Source organism: Pavona decussata, unplaced genomic scaffold (genome assembly GCF_977016875.1).
Source record: "Pavona decussata unplaced genomic scaffold, jaPavDecu1.1 SCAFFOLD_11, whole genome shotgun sequence".
Taxonomy (NCBI): domain Eukaryota; kingdom Metazoa; phylum Cnidaria; class Anthozoa; order Scleractinia; family Agariciidae; genus Pavona; species Pavona decussata.
The window spans coordinates 5107501-5128605 of record NW_028145434.1 but is presented as its reverse complement, the minus strand read 5'-3'; the positions used below and the strand labels follow the sequence as shown (position 1 = coordinate 5128605).

Below are 21105 nucleotides of genomic sequence, written 5' to 3'. Positions count from 1 at the left end.
AACCCCAGCATTCTTGTAACCAGAATTCTGTGTAAAGTTATTGATGTCCAGTAATCAGTTCCAAACACTGTCCAACGCATTGCAGCAGCGTTATTCCAAAGTAGAATGATTTTCAAGGACAGAGAGCCAGTTGTTTATTTCAACTCACTTTATATTTGATTTTGGCAAAGTGCTTTTTCAGTTCCATCTTCATCAGTACAATGGGACCTCAGGCAAACACTGGTCTGGCAGGTGCCTATGAAAAAAAAAAAGCAACTTGCTTTCTCTGATTAAAATGTAAAATGTATATACAATCTGTTTTCTTTTATAAGAACCTTGGAGGCTGAAATTAACCAAAAATTTAAGAATGCGTATTAAGAACGTTCCTCAGGCTGAGAGTCGATTAAGAACGGTAACAAAGGTAACAAATGTAAATTAACCAAAATACTTAAGGGCCTGTTTTGTATAACATTAACAATGGTGACACACATCTCGGTTTGTCATAATCAGCAGTTCTTGATACCATATCTCAGCAGGCAATGTACTTTGACAAATTTCCTCGTCAGGATTACATTGCACTACATGTAGTATATACCATGTAATTTAAGAACATCTTAAGAACGTTTTCAGCCTCAAATCGCAAAAAAAAATATAAGAACGTTCAGCCTCAGCTCCAAAATTAGACGTTATTTTAAAAAAGGTGTACTTTAATATGTCTGATGTGTAATTATGCGTGAAGATAAAAAAAGTGCAACTGTGTCATGAAGTTTACATGAGCTGGTTTCTCCAACGCTTTACAGCTTACTCTCACCTCCTGATCTATATTTTATACTTTCAATGAAACCATTTGTCAAGTTTTACTAACCATTGGTGGCTGCTACTCGTGTAGCTGATGAATTACGTAAGATGATCCAGTAAAATTATTTTTTTTTTTACAAAATTATGTTGTGGTGTAAACCCTCAAACCGGCTTTCTCTAGAGCTTTATTAAATAGATCGAAAAAAAAATTAAATTTCCTGAGGGAACACACTACAAGAAAACAAATGGGGCGAAGGTAAAGTGGACTGTCCAATTTGTTACTTAACAAACCAGTAGAGAATAGTAAACTAACGGGGTTGAAATTCAAAAGGAATTTTTCGCAATTCACATTGTTTTCTTGTCGAATCGAGAAACTAATCTCTCTTTAGATTTTTCGGGAAGTTTTATTTTCCTTCCCAACGTTTGAACTTTGCCTGTTGCATACATATATATTTTTTGATACTTGGGTCAAATCTGATAGCTGCTCCGCCACACGGACCAATGTTGGTCGGGCAGATTACATGTTGCTTTCCCTGTAGCTCACGGTCGTCGACAAACACGTGATTAACATTTGAGCTGTAAAATTCTATTCTCGCTTGATTTATTGGGATGTTGCAAATTTAGTATGCTATCGCTTTGGGAAGTAAAGTTCGTACACATGCTGTATGATGTGCAAGAAAATGCTGCATTCTCATATAACGCATATCGTACTCGCACAGAGAATAACGATGAGTTAATGGTCTTTGGCAGATGTGGTATTGCATTATTGAATATTATATTGTTAGTTCGATAATTGTCAGGGATGGAACGCCAAAGATAACAGCCCAACGTAAGGAGCGTAGTCAGAGCTCATGACTATTTACCAACACCCACAATACGGACAAATGTGTAGCATTACTATGTCAGTTATGAGGATCTAAATACAGCCAACATCCAGAAAATGAATTCCGCTTAAGTTTTACTTCCGGTCTTTGTTTTACGTTAATCTAAATTCTTGGAATTCAACAGATCAATAAATAACAAATGAAAGCTCGACTCAATGTCGTCTTTAACATTGTTCAATACCTTGGTCTATTGAATACCGGCTTTGTGTTAACAACGACATGACATTTAATCATAGCCTGGGGCAGGGCTTAGTTCGTTTTTTGAGAAACGACTGTCGGTTGTAATCCGATAAAAACTTACTTTAAAAAAACTGCTTGGGAAATTTATGACATCTGCACACTGTACATAGCCAGGGTGTATCTTTGCGTTCTCAACTCAGTTTGGACAAAAGGATGGAGCCTGAGAAGGTCTTCACAAGCCACGACCAGAACCAAGAAGAGGAAAGTGGTCTTGACATTTATTCAGAGTTTCTCGGTTTAGTAAGGAATGGAACCAAAGAAGAAGTGATGAAGCATCTGTCGCTGATCAAGAGTTCGACTGACACAGCGGAGACAGCAACAAAAGACAAACACAGGCAGAAACTTTTGAAAGCGCTCGAAAGGAAAGACGCTGGTGATGTTTGGAAGCTAATAGTCGAAGGTAAAGAGGATGGCGTGAAAACGCTTCAGAATCTAAACGAGGTGTGTCAATCCGTAGCTGAAAACGAGCGTCTGAAGGAAGCAGGCCTTGTCAAGAGCTTGTGGGGTAAACTAAGGAGTCAACTAAATTGTACTGGTGGGTGCAAAAGTTGTAGTAATTGCTGTGACGATGAACAGCCACCAGTGGAATTTCAAAACCAAGAGGAGCAAGAATGGATCAAAATTTTAACCGACCCACTGTACATTAGCTTGGAGTGGTTGTGGAGGAACAACTGCAACAGCGAAACAGCTACTGCTGCGAGAGACGAAACAAGGGCGAAAGAGAGTAAACTGCAAGACGTAATAGAAGCTGCCCTCCATGATGCACATCTTCTGGAGAAAATTGCCTCGTATGAGCATCACTACAGCAGAGATGAGTACACAAAGCGAGCAGAGGAATATGAGAAATTTGCCGCTGATGTTGTCGAAGAAAGCGATTTGGAACAACTGCACGTGATAATGGACATGGAAGGAACTGGATGTTTGCTACGGAAGAGACCAGAAGATTTCAACCAGAGTCTGAGCCTACTCAAGATTGCTGCTGACAAACAAAGAAAGCGGGTTTGTGTTTTATTTTATGATTTCTGACCTCCTAACTATAGCAACCATGTTTTATACATTAGGGTGAAAAGAGAAGCAATCAAAAGCCATACATTAATTCTTTTAAGGACTAGTCACGCGGGTGACATTTTTCTCCGAATCTTGAAGGTTTTTGTGCGCCTTGTTATCCAGTGCCGAGTATCAAATTTTGATGTTGTGAACAAATGATGGAATGAGAACATTTTTCGGTAAAAAGATGCTTCAGCATAACTTTATGGGAATACAGCTGTATCTAGTCAAAATTGACCAGCCAAGGAAACAAATATTGGGGACAGTGATTTCTTTTTATGATACCCGTTTTGCATTTTGAAACAGGGATGTTTGAAGGGTTTTGATCGTTTCGGTGGAGAAAGAACTTTTAGACCGGTGAATAGCTTTCTCGGGATCTCAGTGATTGATATGTTGCAAAAGAAGAGTAAATATTTAATTCTTGGAAAGTCGTGAGTGCTCGGCGCTAGTGTGATGTAAATTGCCGTTTATGTTTTGATTAGAAAATATGATAGAAAATTAATATTTTAGATTATTGTTATTTTTCACGTGACGTCACCAAATTCTAGAATTCAAAACCGGGAGGCCTACAAAATTGTTAGCTTTATTCAAGGGAGGAGTGACTAGAAATACGTTGTTTCACAATTTCTTAGCTCGATGTCGTACTTATTTTTGAAAATAGAACAGTTTCATTTCCGAGTTTTCATCGTGCGTGACACCAGGAGGACGACGGTAACAGAGCTGTTCCGTATCTTAAAAATGACTCTTCGGGTGATTTTCAGCATTCTAATAAATTAAAGTTTGTGGAGAAATATTTATCTAAACATTCGAACATTCACAAGGGAAAACAAACCTCTTTTCTGGCAGAAGTGAACTCCATATGTTTTTTTCCTATTTGCGGCCGCCATGTTGGTGCCCTCACAGACACACCATGCAACAATGCGTTTCCATACTAAGTTTTACAAATTTGAGTGAACCATTTTGTCGAATAACTCGAGTACAGATTACCGAAACAGACCTGACACTTGGACAATTTCCTTATTTATTTATCATCTAACACATGTCAATTTCTTTACCTTATTCATAGAATGCTTTCGATTTGTTTTTTTCAATGGCATGACAGTGAAAGCTAGCACTGAATAGCGACCTGCAAAGTGCAAGCGTTTTCAAAATCAACTGCAAAAGTGTTTTTAAAAATTGTTTAAGACGCCACAGAAACTTTCAATGCCCAGGCGTAAAGAGAGATAAACATGAAACACAGCGGTCAGATAAGTTAGGATGTTAGAGGTATGAGCACACAGATCAGTTTTCTCTGGCTCCCAATGATTGATGTGCTGTCACAAGAACAGCAAACATTAAATTCTTGGAAAGTCATGCGTGCTCGGCGCTATTGTGAAGGAAAGTCATAGCTGACAGTATTGTCGTTTATGTTATGATTCGAAAATATGATAAAGAATTTATATTCTGGCTAGTAACCTACAAAGCGTAAAAGTTTACAAAATCAACTTCACAAGTGTTTGTCGATACTCGTAGTGATGTGGTTCCACAGCAACTTTCGATGACGAGACGGAAACTAAGGGAGAAATATCTGAGCTGATTTTTCAAAAGGTGGCAACAAGTTTTCAGCTCAAAGGCAGACGAACTTGAGATTGGGGGGTGGGGGGTGTAGAGGGGCGTCAACTGCTATGCCACTTGAGAACCGATGAAATTAGAGGGTTTAGGGGTGCTAAAAATCTAAATCCGGATTTCCCAATCGAACGCACCCTAGGAGTCTAAAGCTGGAGGGGGGACGGGTGTGGATGAATTGGCCACTTATGTTGTCTCGACTGAATTTTGTCAGCCATTCTCCAGTCAAGGAGACTTCTTTTTGTGGTCTCTAAAGAACATGTCGGTTTCTTTTAGAGTGAAAGATCAATCTCAGGCAGCCTCTCCCAGTCCTGTGTATTCTGGGGTAGCTGGAGCAGCAGTCCAGCCAGGGGTGGGTGTCATTGCAGTGGTAACTGCTAGATGTGGTTCCTTTGACTTTGTGACCACCTTTTGGAAAATCAGCTCAGATAAAACATGCAATAATACTTACTCCATTTAATTTTGAGAATCTGCCGGCTGATAATAATTATCACACTTTCAGACGGAGTGATTAAAAGCATCAATCTATTTGTCATTTGTCCACATCGATTTTCTCGTTAGTTGTTTTATATCACTTAATTTCATCTTTTAATTTTTCACGTTCTCGTTTTCCATTTTATGAACGTATACTTTTTCTTGTGACTCGTTTCTCCGTGACTAGTTTTTGTGGAGCCTAGTGAGCGATACGTTATAAAATTATTGATTTGAGACAAGAGTAACTGCTGAATTCATTTCGTTCATTTTGTCTCCTCCCAATTTGCAGTTTGTGGCGAGTCCCAAATGCCAGTATATTCTTAATGAGATAGTTTACTTCAAGTGGCCGCACTGGCAGAATGTTGGACGAGCACCCAAAATCGCCTGGTCATTCATCCAGCTTGTCATTGTCATGATAACAAGTTGCTTTTATATTCCTCTTCGGCTGGCAGGAAAATGTCGTTGTTGTGAAAGAGATGGAGGAAGGTGGTGGAAGTTAAGAAAGTTCTATGAACATCCCTATTCCAAGTTTATCAATCACACAACGTGGTACCTTGTGTTTCTTTCATTTGTAATAGTAACCTCGTTTGAGCAGGATTTTGCAACAACTAAGACTGGACTGGTGTCCATCGGTAAGTCACGTCATTCTTTTATTGGAATCTTTTGTATTTAAGTTCGTACTGGAAATCTGTTTTTATTTCCTCTGTTTTTGCTCCGGTTGAGGTCTGTCACATTATTTCGAATTTCTCGATTTATCCAAAATCTCAAAAAAAAAAAAAAAAACCCATCCAAATTGGCTAAAAATTAGTCACAACCAATGAAGAAATACTGACATCATGCTGAAATATCTTATTGTCTTAATCCAGACTACGTGGTACTTGCTTTTGTGATCGGCCTCCTTGTGCAGGAATTCCTGGAGGCCTGGAGACAGGGCGTTTATAATTACATGTCAAAATGGTGGAATGTCGTGGACATGGTGATAATAATTACATTTTTGATGGCTGACGTAGTATGGCTTTGTACATGGGGCTTCAGTGGAAAAAAATGGAAACCACAGGAACCAGGTTTTGTTGTGGCTGATGTCATATACGCAAGTGCGACCGTGATGGCCTTCTTTCACCTGACGCATATTTTCCAGGTAAGAAGTTAAGCGACACCAAGCAAGTTTCTGGCTGTTTGTGAGGCGGGAAAACTTTCTGATCTTTTGAACCTTGACCGATGTTTTCTTCTTTTGCTTTGTTTTTGTATCTGTAATGTTTATGTCCTAAGCGTGAAAAATATAAATAGATAAACAAATAAATAAAATTTCATTTCCTTCGGCCCTACTTTTGTTAGAAAGCAGTGAGTTTGTGCACCGAATAACTTTGATGAACACGTTGGAACTAACATTATGATCTTTCTCCCTTTTTTTTTTTTTTTGCATTCCATGGTTAGTGCAAGTTTGCTACCGAAACAACCCGCCTGTTTTGCACCCAGCTGCTCGATATGTCTTTTTGTTTGGCGTCCCCACACTATCGTCCGTGTCCAAGAAAAAATACGCCCCGTTATGGATTATTATTCCAGGCAGTCAAGGGAGGCTCCCCTGTTGACTGCAATCTAAATGTTGCCAGAGTCTCGTAACTTTGTCTTTACCAACATTTTACAGATAGACTCAGTATTGGGTCCCTTGCAGCTATCGCTGTACAAGATGCTAAAAGATGTTTCGCGATTTCTTGTTATCTTCCTTCTGCTTTATACCTCGTTCGCCACTGGTATGGTCAAGGTGTACTCCTACTACGTCGCCTCACAGATTGAACTAAAAGCGCAGAATATGTCTCACTATCAACAGGACCATCCTTATGCCAAGTGAGTGAATGTAGGCAGTCTAAACTCGACTCATGGTGCGACAGTTAATGAAGCCAAAAGATGTGTACAAATTTGTACACGAGCATAATCATGTCTTCTAGTGCTTAAATTGTGGTTGTAAACCTTATACTTCTGGCTGAAAATTTTCTGAAATGTCATTGGTTCCCTAAACTCCATTCCTTGAAACCACGACATTACATAAACTAAATATACAGCAATTTTTCTCATACTTCCACTAGGTTTCATTATGGTTATCGCGATGAAAATTTACATATCGATTCTACGTTTGTAATTATAAATACTTGTTCTTAAATTGTACTGGAAATGAATATTTTCAAACATGACTGCATGCGCATTCACGATTACGCGGAGAAAGAACGAAAAGGATTTCTATTGGAGTTCTTTTAAAATTATTGCAATGCCATGTGCTTCTAAATGATTGCATGGCTGACCTAACAAATTTTAACCGGATAAAGCTCGTGACAAAACGTTCTTATTTGCGAGGCGAGCTGCTAGTATTTTCAGTCGCGAAGGCCGCCATCAAGTATTTGCTCTCGCTGTTTTTAAGTATACTGTTTTTCTTTCTCAAGTCTTAATTGGTCAGCGGAATGACCAATCGAGGTTTATTTGGGATGGAAGGATCAAACCACCCACCCTAATTTCCCCATATCTACTATAACTCGATTCCACGCTACGCATCTTCACGAAAAGTCATGTGCTATTACTGGGAATCGATCTCTCTACGTACCTTCCAATCACCAACACGATAGCTTTGCATAAAGCCTAATTTACGAACAGCCCTGTCCAGGTGCTTTCAAGAAAAAACAATAATAAACAAACAATTCATCCTCACGAGTTGCCTCACAGGTCCTTTGATTGAAGATTTATGCCGTTTTACCCCGGAATTAAAAGATACATGAAGTATTAACCAAAATGTTAACAGTTCTGAAAAGTCAACTTAGTTTGACTCCAGCCTTAAAACCACAGTACTGATGATTGAATTCCCATTAGGAAAGGGCCGTTTTTTAAACATTCCCCTTTCACTTAGCTGGGGTCAGAATTAAACACATTTGGGCGCTGTAGGTTTAAGTGTCTGGGTATTTTAACATTTATGCAAACGGGAAAACTTTACTATTATCAGTATTATTACTGTAACAAGCAGTCACTTTAGAAACGGAGACTTTCCCAAAGATAACATTTTATTTTCTATTATTTTAAGGATGTGAATCTTGACTGGAGGTCAATTTATTTATTACCTAGGAAATACACTTTGAGCGTAGACTTAAAAAATTTAAGTTAAAAGTTCCTGCACAGGAGAATTGTAACAAATTCCGTTTTGTTTAAAATTAAAGTTTTAGACACAGATCTTTGTTGCTTTTTCCAAAAAGCCCAGGAAACGCTAATTCACCTGTTCTGGCATTGCCCGGTAACAAATACCTTTTGGAAAAACGTACAATATTTCTTGCTTTCGCTTAACCATATACAAGCCTCAGACGTTTCAAAAAGTTGAATGTTCAGGTCTCACAGGAGAAAAAGGAGAAATTATAGCAGATCATTGCCTACTTCTGGCTAGATACAATATTTTTTGTTGTAAGCACAAGGATTCCAAACCATCTATACTTGAATACATTTATCAGATTAAAAGCAATCTGAAAATTGAAAAACAAACTTCAATTACCATAGGAACGCAGAAAGATTTTAAATAAACACGAGTGGTATAAAATACTTCAGTCACTGCGACTACTTGAACGACTTCTCATTTGTTGTTGTTGTTCTTGTTTTTAATTCCCTTCTTTTATATGACAAGACGAGCAAGTCCCTATAAAAAACCCAACCTCTCCTTTTTTCACTGCTGACGCAATATCCCTTATTTGTTACCTTGTCACCTTTGTCTTTGCTAGTGTAAGTACTGTATTGTAAGTAGCTTTATTGTTTTTACATAATATTAACATTGTATTGTAATCCTTGTGGGCGGTGTGTTTTCTTGTATTCTTGTATTGTGTTTGCAATAAAACAACTAAAATAATAATAATAATAATAATAATAATAATAATAATAATAATAATAATAATAATAATAATAATAACGCCCCAGTCTATGTATAATCTTATGGCGTACGTACGTTTTTACAACTGTCGTAATAAAAACATTTTATTTTCTCCTTTGCAGTCATGTCAACGCGTTCATTGGTCTCTTTTGGTTGCTACTTGGCCAAGTTGAAGAAGAGAAAATTACCGTGAAAGATCCTGGTTTTCATCTTACAGCTGTATTTGGCAGACTGTTTTTTGCAGTTTACGTGATCTGCATGGTGATTGTTGGTCTGAACATGTTGATCGCCATGATGAACAACTCCTATGAAAGAATCATGGTGAGAGTAAAAGTGCACTGTTTATTCACAAATGTTTACTCTCTGAAATTTGAAATCGTTTTTTGAACGTCAATTATCGCATTCCGAAAACTGGATAGGCCATTTTACAGTTGTGTGCTTAGTGTCCTGGTCTTGGATTGGAAGCGAGGCTGGGGGTGACCTTGTTTTGATACAAACCTCAGTGCTTTTCATATGCAGATGCAAACCGGTTAGCATAAGAAAAGCATGATCTACATATGAAAAGCAGTGCTTCCAATCCAAAGTCAGGTCACTTATAACACAACTGTAAAATGGGCTATTAGTATTGACATAGAATTTACAAACATACAAAAGGTAACTGTGAGAGACTATGTTTTTGAATCAGTGACTCAATCATACTCGCATAAAGGAAATCCGAGTTCTCAACAGGAGTCGAACCTATGACCTAAATATAAATAGGCCAAGACATAACAATTGACTTGCAAAAAAAAAAAAATAATAATAAGTTGCTATTGATATTGCTTACGGTCTACTTAACTATTTAAGGAAGAAAACTCTAATATAAACTTAGAATAGGTGTAAAATATGATAAGGATCTATAAGCTGGCTTGGGCTGCATAATAAACTATAAAAGACGTGTGGAATCCTTAAATTAAGGTTGTGTATGAAGATGCTGCTCTTTCCTACTCGCTCTAAAATTACAACATACATGTGTTTGATGTGTAAGATTATGTATATAATTGTTATTAATTGTAATGCATGTTTTTAAACTTTAGTTAGATACACGATTCCACAAGCAATTCTGTTGCTTTAACTACCATCGCTGTTGTTGTAAAATGTGTTTTCAGGCTGGTGCTTTCTAATTTACATCATAGTATGGGTCAGCAGCAGAGAAGATGATTCTGAGTTCAAGTTTATGTTTTGGATGCCCTCAGTGTCGTCAGACAGGCACTGTGTCAGGTTACAGTGAAAAGCCTGCCAAGACTACTCCAAGATGTACTTGATACATTTTCAATAAACCTTCATTGCAGACCTGTTGAGGCCTCAAATGTAATAAATGTCCCTAAATGTAATAAAGGTCCTAAGTGTAATAACTTTCGGCCTTAAATGTAATAAAGGTCCTAAGCCTTACATCAAGTGTCACATATGCCATTTTAATCTGCAGGTCCTATTCTTACAGGGGCCAAAAGCAACACTAGTTAGGCAGTAACAACAGAAATAGTAAATTGTAACTAAGGCCTTTTTAATTAAGATGTTTCACCTTGTGATCTTTTTGAGTACACAACGAATGGATGCGAAAAATGTCACACGGGAACCCGAGTGTAAACTGTTAACTGCGCTTGCATCTGCTGTAACCTTTGAACAGTGGCGAAACTGTAAAAAAAAAAAACCCGCCTTCAATGGCCTGTTCGCTTGAGGTGAAGTCTGCTTTATGTATGTCTTTAATTGTTTCTGTCGAGTCTTTCTGTTTGTGGCTAAAATTTTTTGACATCAAAAAAGTGTTTATGACTTCACTTCTCTAGTTTTCTTCAACGCAGGGTCGGCGTAAGGTCATAGAAAAATCGCTTGTGGAATTTGAGAATGTAATTTTATAGGCCTGGAAAATCGTGCAATTAGGCGAATCATAAGAAGTCGTTAAAAGTAGTATCCCTGCTACAAAATCAAAGTATGAAAGTTAGTAAAACAGTTTATTAGAGATTTTCCATGTAAGCTTCAGGACTATTTTTGATAAATGAGTCACAGAATAGTCTGCGAAAATGAGCTTCCAAACACTACAATATAATTCAACTTAAAAATCTGACTGTTTAAACACAAACACTATTTGCAAAAGCTTCAAAGGTACGCGGAAATTAACGCCCATTTTTAACTTTCCATTATTTGAGCACGATGAAGCAAGATCGTTTTAAGTTGTATGCTGCTACCATAAGACATTGACAAAATAAATTCAAGTTAAAATTAGTAAAGGAAGGGGAGTTTTGGCCATTTGCCTGACTGATGACGCCATCACTATTCAATCATTAAAGACATGAGGTCAAACCGTAGTAGGATTCAGTCAATGACCTTCATTACATTTAGGGCCAAAAGTTATTACACTTAGGACTTTATTACATATGGGGCCGAAAGTTATTACACTTAGGACCTTTGTTACATTTAGGGACATTTATTACATTTGAGGCCTCAACAACCTGTCATTTAGATCAGAGCGTTTTTGGTCGCCTTAATAATTAATAAGGGCGCTTGCAAGCTTTTAATTATGATGTCGACGTGTGCATTCCATTTCAAACCATCAGTTATTGTCATGTCTGCCGTGGTTACAAGATCAAAGCATTGATCATTTGACTTCACCATACCTACAACACCCTATTTTGGACTGGCAGTTTTATAAAACCTCATTCCAGGGGTTCAGTTTGTGGTCTGAACCTTTCATTTTTTGTGGACTTTACACGGCCACTTACTGGGCAAGTGATCAGCTGTCGACATTCCAGCTTTGAACGGGCAGAAGCTTGAGACCAGTTTTGATCGGTGTGACGCAACGTAACGGGCTGGAGTAAAAAGAGGCAAAATCCACAGATCCGATATCAGATATGCATATGTGGCTATCTTAGGGAACAGCTTTATCCAAAAGAAAAAGGATCGGTACAGTGAAGAGAAGGAAGAATAGGGGAAGGTGGGAGACCTATAGTAGTATTTACTTCCTTCTTGCCTTATACTGCTCGATCTGCATTTTGGCGAGTGATCTTAAAAAAACTACAATGAATATGATTTCTACTGCTGTTGTTGTTTATAGGGAAATGCAGACGTAGAGTGGAAGTTCTCAAGAGCTCAGAAGTGGCTAGAGTCGATCGACAAAGGCAACACGATGCCGGTGCCATTAAACATTCCCTACTACATCTTGCATGTCTTGATTGTAAAACCTTCTGTCAGATGCTTTGGATTCTTAAAAAAGAAATGCCAGTGCTGTAACGAGGTAGGAATTTGATGTTTGTATGCCAACAAAATATTTTCTTGGTCAGTAAATGCATGTTTTCATCGAAACATGTCTTTGCGCTAGTTCAAACAACTCTTCCTTAAACTCTTACCACCTTTTAAAATTGTGTCTGATTGTTGAACTGCCAAGTAACTCGCATTTATTGAGACGTCTCAGTGTGGTTGATCGGTTGATCATTATTTTCCTTACATTCCAATTTGTGCTCATTTACAGCAAGGGGACGAAGAAGAAGCCAACCGGGAGGTATGTGGACAATCTTTTCTTACTGCAAGTGATCAGAAAACGCTTGTCATCGTCTAGTGATCTGCAAAGGCCGCACATTAACTTTGTCCTGTTTTCACGAGCAAAACGCTTCTTAGCCGGATCAACACTATTTCACACGATTGTTATCTCGCTGAGGGTTTAAGAAAATTAAGACAAATTTCGCCAAGTAAAAGGCCAAACAATAACTGTACAACTTTAGCTGGAAACAAAGCTTCCATTTTTGAATCAATTCTTTTCAAATTATTCACTTGTATTAAAACCTTTCTTTCAAATATTTTTTCTCTAAATGAGTTTTTACATGTATATTTGTTATCGTGGTAACGAAACCTCAGCATTACTTCCTTCTTAAAGAAACTCTTAGAATACGTTAAAGAAACCACTTTTAAGAAATTCAAAATGTTTGAAACGAATGGGGGATCGATTTGTTCTCGCCTGCTACTTACATTGCTATTTGCTCTTATATTTCATAGTTAGGGTAGTTAGATAAGATCAGAAATGCACGGAAAGCGGCACCCAGAGGCGCCTTTGGAGCGAACTTGATTAAAGTAGGAAAGAACTGTTGTTTGTCCGTCGCTTAAGGACGTTACCATTACCGTTATAATGCATTTCAAATTTCAGATTAAGACGGACTTTCCTGGGGAACAAATATTTTTATACAATTTCGCTCTTTAGCTACAGTTCAACCGCACCCCTCAGAGATTCTTACTGACAGAATTGTAGCTAACCATTCGCTCACGTATTATTCGATTTGGTTTCAGAGAAACGAGGAGAAGAAAAGGAAAGAGGTAGGTTTTTCTTTGAACACTCTTCCTGAATGGCATTCAGAAACTGGAGATCGATTAGGGAAGTTGGGGTGTGGTAGGTGACGTGAGCTAACATATAACCATATGCTATGCCACACATTGATATTTCAATCCTAGCAGTATGCAGGATGTCCCATGAACCTAGTTTAATTGCCTTAGCTACCACTAGTCTCCTGTAGCTCAGTGGAAGAGCATCCGGACTAGTAAAGGTCTTAGGTTCGACTCCTGATAGGAGCACTCACATTTCCTTTTTCCATGTATGCCTGTGTCATTCACTGAATAATACATCATTATCATATAACATTGAAGAAGATCAATTTGAAAAAGGATGCTTTTAAAGGACCTTAAGTTTAAATTAGCATTCATTTTGTTAATACTACGAGTGTGAAACATTGGCAAATTTTAAAATTGAAAGGAGTGTTTCCTACTTTAAACCATTTGAATTTTTTCTATGATATTTTTTTTCTTTTAATTAAAAGGGATTTGCTGAAGCAAAGACATGCAAAAATTACGGAGCGATTTAAGGTTCGACGTTTCGGAGTCATCTTGACGTTCAGAAAGAAAGAAAGTCGTCTTCCATTTACAAACACTACCATCTTCAACATAATGACCAGATAAAACAGCGTTTTTTAGAGCGGTTTCACGTAATGGCGAAATGCACCAGCAAATTTGATTGCCTCATTCATGAGATGCTATTCATACGCAAACTGAAACCAGAACTGATCGTGCAAACTGATTCAATTCGCGCTAAAGTACTTGTTTAACCATCTATTAATATGTTAATTTTCAGCTCTAGCCTATTTAAATATCCGCGTTCACAAACTGATTTTTTCTCTTGATAATGGAGTCAAGATGACTCCGAAACGTCGAGCCTTAAATCTCTCTGTTTTTTTTTTTGCATTTTTCTTTTTCACAACATAAAATGTTGCCACTAGAGTCGGATGCCATTTTCATTTGCAAAAAGCCGTTAAAATGAAGTCCTAAACAAACTTACAAACTTTTATGAGTATTTGGAACTAAAATACCAATCAGGTTAAACGTTTTCATGTCTATCCATGGAAACAGAACAAAAAAAAACCCGATTGTAGGTTAAACTGAAAGGATCTCTGCAAACCTCTTCATCTCGGAAGCTTAAGATCTATGGGCAGGAGGGATACCAGTGGCAAGCAAGGTTATAATTACTGGTTTCATATGTAACACATTATACATGGTATGCTGTTGACTTTATTTTCGTTTCTTGTAGAGGCGACTGAAGACAATGAAAGATCTGGTTGTCAAATACCTAAAACATCACTATTTTGGGAAAGACGAATTGAAGAACGACAGGCACGATGATGCAGTGGAGACAAGGGATGTGACTTTCACTGAAAGAGGGAAAGCTCCAAGTAATATTCATGACAACATTAATCTTCTGAGGAGACTGGTGGATCGACAGGTCAAAGGATTGTCTGAGCTTAATAAGAAACTTGACAGCATAGCAAAGTGAGTAACCTAATGTCTATTTATTTCTACACCAATAAATGTACTGAAAATGGCTGGCAAATGCTATTGGGTAAAACTTTGGCCATATTAAATTGAGTTATAGGCAGTTGATTTGATACTATAGGTTTGTAGAGGTTTTAAAGAGCTGTGTTGTTAGGGCATCTAGTGGGGAAGACATCATGACATGATATATTCTCTTGTCGCAAGCTCATGTTAATCTTTTGGTGATTTTTGTCTTCTTAGAGCGACTGTGGCAAGTTAAGGCAATTACTGGCATTGAAGGTGAGCTGCGTTTAAGGAATGTCAAGAAGCTCTCCAATCGCTGTACTCTTTTGGTTCTAAGCCAAAAGAGTTAGACTTTATTAAAGCATGCTCTTTTATTCAGATGAAGCGGAAGTACTTCTGTGTAGTGTACTTGATTTTTCCCCTCACGGAAATTGAAACGAGGATCAGTGTATAAGCTGTCAGAGGCAGTAAAGAGTTCTTCGTAAGTTTAGTACCTCCTTTCCAGCGAATGTTCTTTATAGTAAAAGTGGTAATAAAATTTTCATATTTTTATGCTAAGGTTTTTTTTCTTGTCGGATATAGAAGTAGGAGCTTAGGATTCCCAGCTTAGGGCAACATTTATCTTACTCAGAAACAAGAAACAGAAGAGTTGTTTGCATAGAAGAGTTTTAAAGACTTGGAAAAAGGACTGAGCAAGGAACTTCGTTGAACTTTTAGTGTTGTTTATAGTTTCTGTTAATAATGGGAAAATAACCTTGATTTTTTTAAAATAAACTGTTTTCTTGTCCTGTCATTTGAAGATTGTACAACAAAATCAGCTTTCAAGATCTGAAAAACAAACAAAAAACAAAACTAAACAACAACAACAACAACAACCAAAAAAAAAAACCGCTCACTCATGGCTTATGCTTACTTGAAAAAGATTCCGCGAACGAATCAAGAGGTTGTAACGCTTACTTTTTTTACATCCTGAAAGCTAATTTTGTTTTCAAATATATAAGGCATGATGTCTTTGTGGGTTTTTACTTCGGAAAAATTTCTTTACTTTTCAGAAGAGAGAGACATGATTCTGTGAAAATAAGTATTTTCCCGTAGAAATTAATCCACAAAAAGTTCACCCAGCTGTAAAATTAACCTACTAACATAATTTTAATTCACAACAATCTTTATACCCGTCCGGTGAGTCTCGCAAAAATCAGTGAAGGCAATTACCTTTTCTCATTTTAGTATTTTTACTTGAGGAGTGGGTGAAAACTAGCTGTTTTTCTTGTCGATAACTAGTCTTAAGTTGTTAACTTCAATCTTAATTTTAAACTTGCTAAATTGCAAATCCTTGATTCTGAAGAGAAAAATTTCCAGCGATGAAAAAACGTTCAAAATTGCATAAAGAATATTAGCATACCTCAGTGACCGACTATCACGTAAACGCGCAATCTGATTGGCTACACAGGTGCCGTCTATCGATCGATAGACGGCACCTGGAGTTGTTGAAAATGGCTTCCCCTTCGCGTTTTCGTGAAGTTTGTGAAGACGTACAAAACGTTTTGCAAAGTGCGATTCCAGAAAAAAAGAAAACAAAGCTACAAAGTATGGAATAAAGATTTTTAAAGGTAAGTGCAGAACAATTTCCGAAATAAAATGCTTTATTTAAAACCAACAACAAATTTAAGTTCGTAAGTAAACAAAACAAAGCGGTCAAAGAAAAGTAACAATTGCGGTTCTTGTTTTGTTTTAGACTGGCTTTCAACCCAAAAAGAAATTACAACATCCATTGAACAACAAACCAAAGCCGAATTAAACAGGTGTTTGCAGAGGTTTTATGTGTCAGTGAGACCGTGAACAAATGGTGAACCGTTTAAAGTTTCTTCACTTAAAAGCCATCCGAGCGGCCATTGATAGATATTTGAAGCACAGTTCTACTATGTTTGAAGCAAGCACCTATTAACAAGCCGGGATCTATCGTCGGTGATTATGAATTTAAGAAGGCAAATGATACGCTAAATGCAGTCTGTAAAAATCTGATGAAAGAGAGAAAAGTTCATCCAGTTGTTCATAAAACTCCCATCAAAAGCGGGCAATTGCAAAAGCTTTTTGAAAGTAGTCAACTGGGAAATGCAGATACAAAAGATCCTAAACAATTACAGCAAACCGCGTGGTTTTACACATACCGGCCTGTATTTCGGGAGGAGAGGAAAAGAAAACCAACGCAATCTCACTCCAAAGATGTTTATAATCCGCCAAACACCCCAGGGTAGACGATATTTTGAGCTGCGAAGAGTTTCCAGGAGCGGTTTTATCGACAAAAAAACACCACCATCTTCATTTTCTTGATAATGATGACAGAATGTCATCGAAACGTCGAAATCTCTTCGCTTTAGTTTTTCTGCTTAATTAAAAACCACCAAGGCGGCGTAAACGACAACACCGACGAAGCAGACGGCAAAATGTTTGTCAACTCTTTTCCAGGATTTGAAAATGAAAAGGACTTTGAAATTAAGTTTAGTTTGAGCTTACCATCATTTTTTCTTCTACGGTTTGCAAGTTTCTGAGACTGCGCAATGCATGGCGAGATCAGTGTGTAGCTTTGTTTTAATTGATGAATGAACTTTGCAAATGCGCCAGTTTGTCAGAGTGCGCGGGATTTAACATGCATCATTGCACAAATGTATCAAAATCTATGAAATAAAAATATTTTTTGGCTTGATAGATCGATCCCTGAGGTATGCTAAAACAATTAGACGGCTTGCTCTCGGTTTGTATCGCCTTTGATAGTTGGCTCGGCGGTAGAAACCTCGAGCTTGCTGTCTAATTGTTAAATAGTCATTACGGTTTTTATTAAAATACAATAGAGTTCATCTTTCCAAATATCGTTTAGCAGAACTAATTTACAGTCACGGACAACGTATGATCGTAAGGTATAAGTAATGTAATTTACTAGCTTTTACTTATCAATCATAAAATGCAAGTCGTTTATAATTTACTATCATAAGAATTAACAAAGACAAATGTAAAAGCGAATTACAGCAAACGACAATAAAAGGTATAGCATGAGAGAATAGCCTATTGCTTGAACTACCCCTTAACAGTGGAACAACCCCATATACAAAGTTACGCCCTGATGTTAACGTTATACTTTGGGGACTTGCTGAATTCATTTAGTGAGTTCTGAGTCTTAACAGCATGGTAGCAAAATGAAAGCTAATCCATTTCTATGGAACAAACTAGCTGATGTTTCGCGGTGAGATTTGTTATTTTGAAACGGCGAAAAAATTGCATAAAATATAGCGTTTGTTTGGAAAAAAGAAAAAAAAAATGAGAACGTGACAATTGATTGGACAAAATTTCAAATGTGAAACGGGAAAATGTTGATTGAAATGCAGTGTTTGTTTTGAAAAAAAAAGCGTCATCGAATTTGGCAACTTGATATTCCAAATTTTGAACAACTTCACGAATTCGAAAAACGTGAGATACCATGTAAAAGATTCTTTGGTAGACTTCCGAGGAATTTAATTTTCCTTTTAACCTTTAACTCTCTTAGTCCTCGAGAAAGATTTAACGTCAAGGCATGAAAAGTTTACTTGTGCTTATCCTGTTTTTGGTTTTGGCCTAACTTGGGAACAACTAGACCCTCCAAATTAACGACGAAAATCTGAGTTTAGTTGCTTCTTGTGTCAGCCAATATTGTATGCTTCCGAGAGTTATTTGACATCGATTTTAATGCCGTTTTCCACAAATTGGCGGCTCACTTTAATTACCACAAAAAAATCCACACTTCAACTTACCAGCAAAAGAATGCGACGTTAACCCATTCACCCCTATATCAAAGAACAAATTCTCCGACCTTGTCCCTATACGTTTCTTATAAAAATACTGGGGAGAAGTTATTTTTAAATATCAAGAAAATTCACCTTAGGTGATCATTAATCTTTTATTCCTATGGCATCAGGGGGTTGAATAAGCATTGATATTACAAGGAGAAATTTGATTCTGATCATTGTTAGGGCTTTTAAAGGGTTAAAGTGCGTGAATTGTAAGGACAATCTCTACCCGTGTTTTCCAATCAGGAAAACATATGAGCGATCACGGTCAGTTATTGTCATAATAAAAACATCACGAGCTCTTTAACCATGTGGCCAGCTGTGACCAGGGTGCCTATTTCTCAAAGGCATGGCCCAACTGATCAACATGCATGTTCTCCTCAATGTTCTAGTCTATTTCATTTAGTTTCAGTTGCATCGGAGAACCTTATCATTGATGATCATTCTCTCAATTCTCGTGGCCTAAATGCTTGATCATATCTGGAACTAACATTATAAGCTAGGAGAAAATAAATTGATCAGCTGGTCTTGGTACCCATCCATGAATAAAATCCCAGAAGACGTAACTAGCCATGGATGTCTATTATTATCGGGATCTGCGTGAAGTAAAAACTGAGCATTCTTTCCTTATATTAGCTTACTCCAGCTGAAAGTGATACTCACCCACAGTACCCTTATCTAATCAAATAACCGCAGTTTTAATACAATTGTTCTATTAGCTTTGGACGGTTGCACTTCTATTCAAGTTATGCAGTTCATTTAGGTTATTTCTCAACTTCTTTGTTTGTCCGCGAATTTCCTTGAAATCTACCTGTGTGCGCGCCAAGAACTCTCTAATCTCCTTCAAATCATCCTCGCATTCAACCAAGTGATTCTCGATAGCCTTCCTCTCCTCGTCAACTGTTTTCAAAAGTTTCTCCGGAAGCTTTCCGCCTTCGAATTTCTTTACAGCATCCATGAAATCTCGCGACCTAGTCCTGAGTAACGGTGCAGGTTTGGATGTAGAATTCTTTTGGACGGGTATGTTAGCGCTGTTTCTCGCGCTCATAATGGGGCTGCCTCTTGGACTTTCCCTAGGACTGGAGTCTTTAGTTGTTTGCGACAAAGGTAGCTTTCGAGACTGGGAGAAGAAACTCGTGACTTTGGCCACGCGTCAGTCAGTATAATCACCAAGTGTTTTGCAACAAACGCTGTGTTTTGCTTCAATGACTTCTCCGTTATAGGCTTCTAGGCTGTTCAATGAGTAAGAAGTGAATTGATCTGCTACTATATAGACACAAATAAATATTAAGAGATATGTAATTGAATTATTTCTACAGAGTATAGTTTGCGTCCCTTAGGAAGACCGCGAGAAGGCAAATCTCTATCAGTTTCAGTGCTTTTGTCGCTGTTGGTTTAAAGCCTTTGACAAACAAACTGCTGTTGAAGTTATTACTATTTATTATACCTCAGCGTAATTATATCGAGTGATGACTTACCTTGAAATCAACTCCACGCGATCGGGGTATTTGTCTTCCGCAAACACACTTCAAAATCTTATAGAAAGTAGAAACACTTGCTTTGTTCGGGTTTTAAGTAACTCCAGTTGATCACAAACTCGTTCAAGTGAAGACGGCATGCAAATGCGAGCAGTATCATTTGTTGTAGGCGACACACTTGATTGCTTATTGAATAAGGCACTAATTGGAAGACTGTTTGCATAACTTAAAGTAAGTTGGTGCGGACATGTGTTCACGCGCTAGTGTGAACTGATAACACGTGAAAACTAACGTAGCTTTTATCGTGCGACAAAGAAACCTACTGACGAGTACATGCATAAGATTGTGGGACCGGCGAATGTAAACTGAAGAGGAAAGTGAGATGCTTCACCAGTTACTGTCATTTTAGAGCCTGAAAGAGGCTAGCCACTAACTCGGCGTAGCCACAAAGCAGTGTTGTAGCAGCGCTCAACCATACCGCCATGCGAGAGACAGCATCTCGCCATCTGCTTCCTGGTTTGTTCAAGCGAGGAAGATACTTTATAGGGAGGTGGCGGCGTGGCCTAGTGGTTTGGACGGAGATCGCAGGTTCAAGTCCCGCTCTGACTACTTGGACTTGCTTCACGGTACATGTATAGTCCTGATTACAAATCTTAGGCCACGCTCTGTAAACGTCTGCTTCCCGCCAGTCGGTTGATTTTATGTGTTGGTTCAGTCGTTTACAGTGTCCTCAATTAGCACTGTGGTGCTAACTACTTATAATGCAGTTACTGTACTATACTACTTTTAACTGAAAATTATATACGTTTGCTTAAGGAATTCAAGATCATTCAATGGCTCAGCCGTCTTAGAGATACACTGATACCAAATGTTAAGTATCCCTGTGTTTGAAATGCATTCTTTACCTTTATCTTATGAAAAAAATTCCATGTGTCCCCAAATTATTCCTCCCCTCCTGATTCTCTCGATAAATGCCGGTCGGAATAAACAATTTTAAACGCATCTGGGGTCAAGAAAAAAAAATTCTGTACCAATTAAATGTTCCT

General features: G+C 37.8%; 1 protein-coding gene and 1 long non-coding RNA gene across 5 annotated transcripts in view; one reads left to right on the top strand and one right to left on the bottom strand.

Annotated features, from left to right (window-relative positions):
* Positions 1-1339: 1339 nt before the first annotated feature.
* LOC146488357 (short transient receptor potential channel 4-like) overlaps positions 1340-21105 on the top strand; it is a 59772-nt gene continuing 40006 nt past the window's right edge. For 2 of the 4 annotated variants that reach the window (XM_085123880.1, XM_085123889.1), the window contains exons 1-7: positions 1340-2900; positions 5317-5659; positions 5894-6165; positions 6673-6872; positions 9042-9240; positions 12008-12187; positions 12422-12451. In XM_085123880.1, coding sequence (XP_084980006.1) covers positions 2055-2900; positions 5317-5659; positions 5894-6165; positions 6673-6872; positions 9042-9240; positions 12008-12187; positions 12422-12451 — 2070 coding nt within the window. In that variant the 5' untranslated portion in view covers positions 1340-2054. Of the gene's footprint in view, positions 2901-5316; positions 5660-5893; positions 6166-6672; positions 6873-9041; positions 9241-12007; positions 12188-12421; positions 12452-13230; positions 13258-14518; positions 14758-15000; positions 15141-21105 lie in introns of those variants that run through there. The other 2 variants (XM_085123898.1, XM_085123875.1) reach the window with 2 other exon arrangements.
* Positions 18061-20746, bottom strand: LOC146488361 (uncharacterized). Its single transcript, XR_014867372.1, has 2 exons — positions 20060-20746; positions 18061-19813 (listed from the first exon to the last, which is right to left on the bottom strand). It is a non-coding gene; the product is annotated as an uncharacterized LOC146488361 (long non-coding RNA).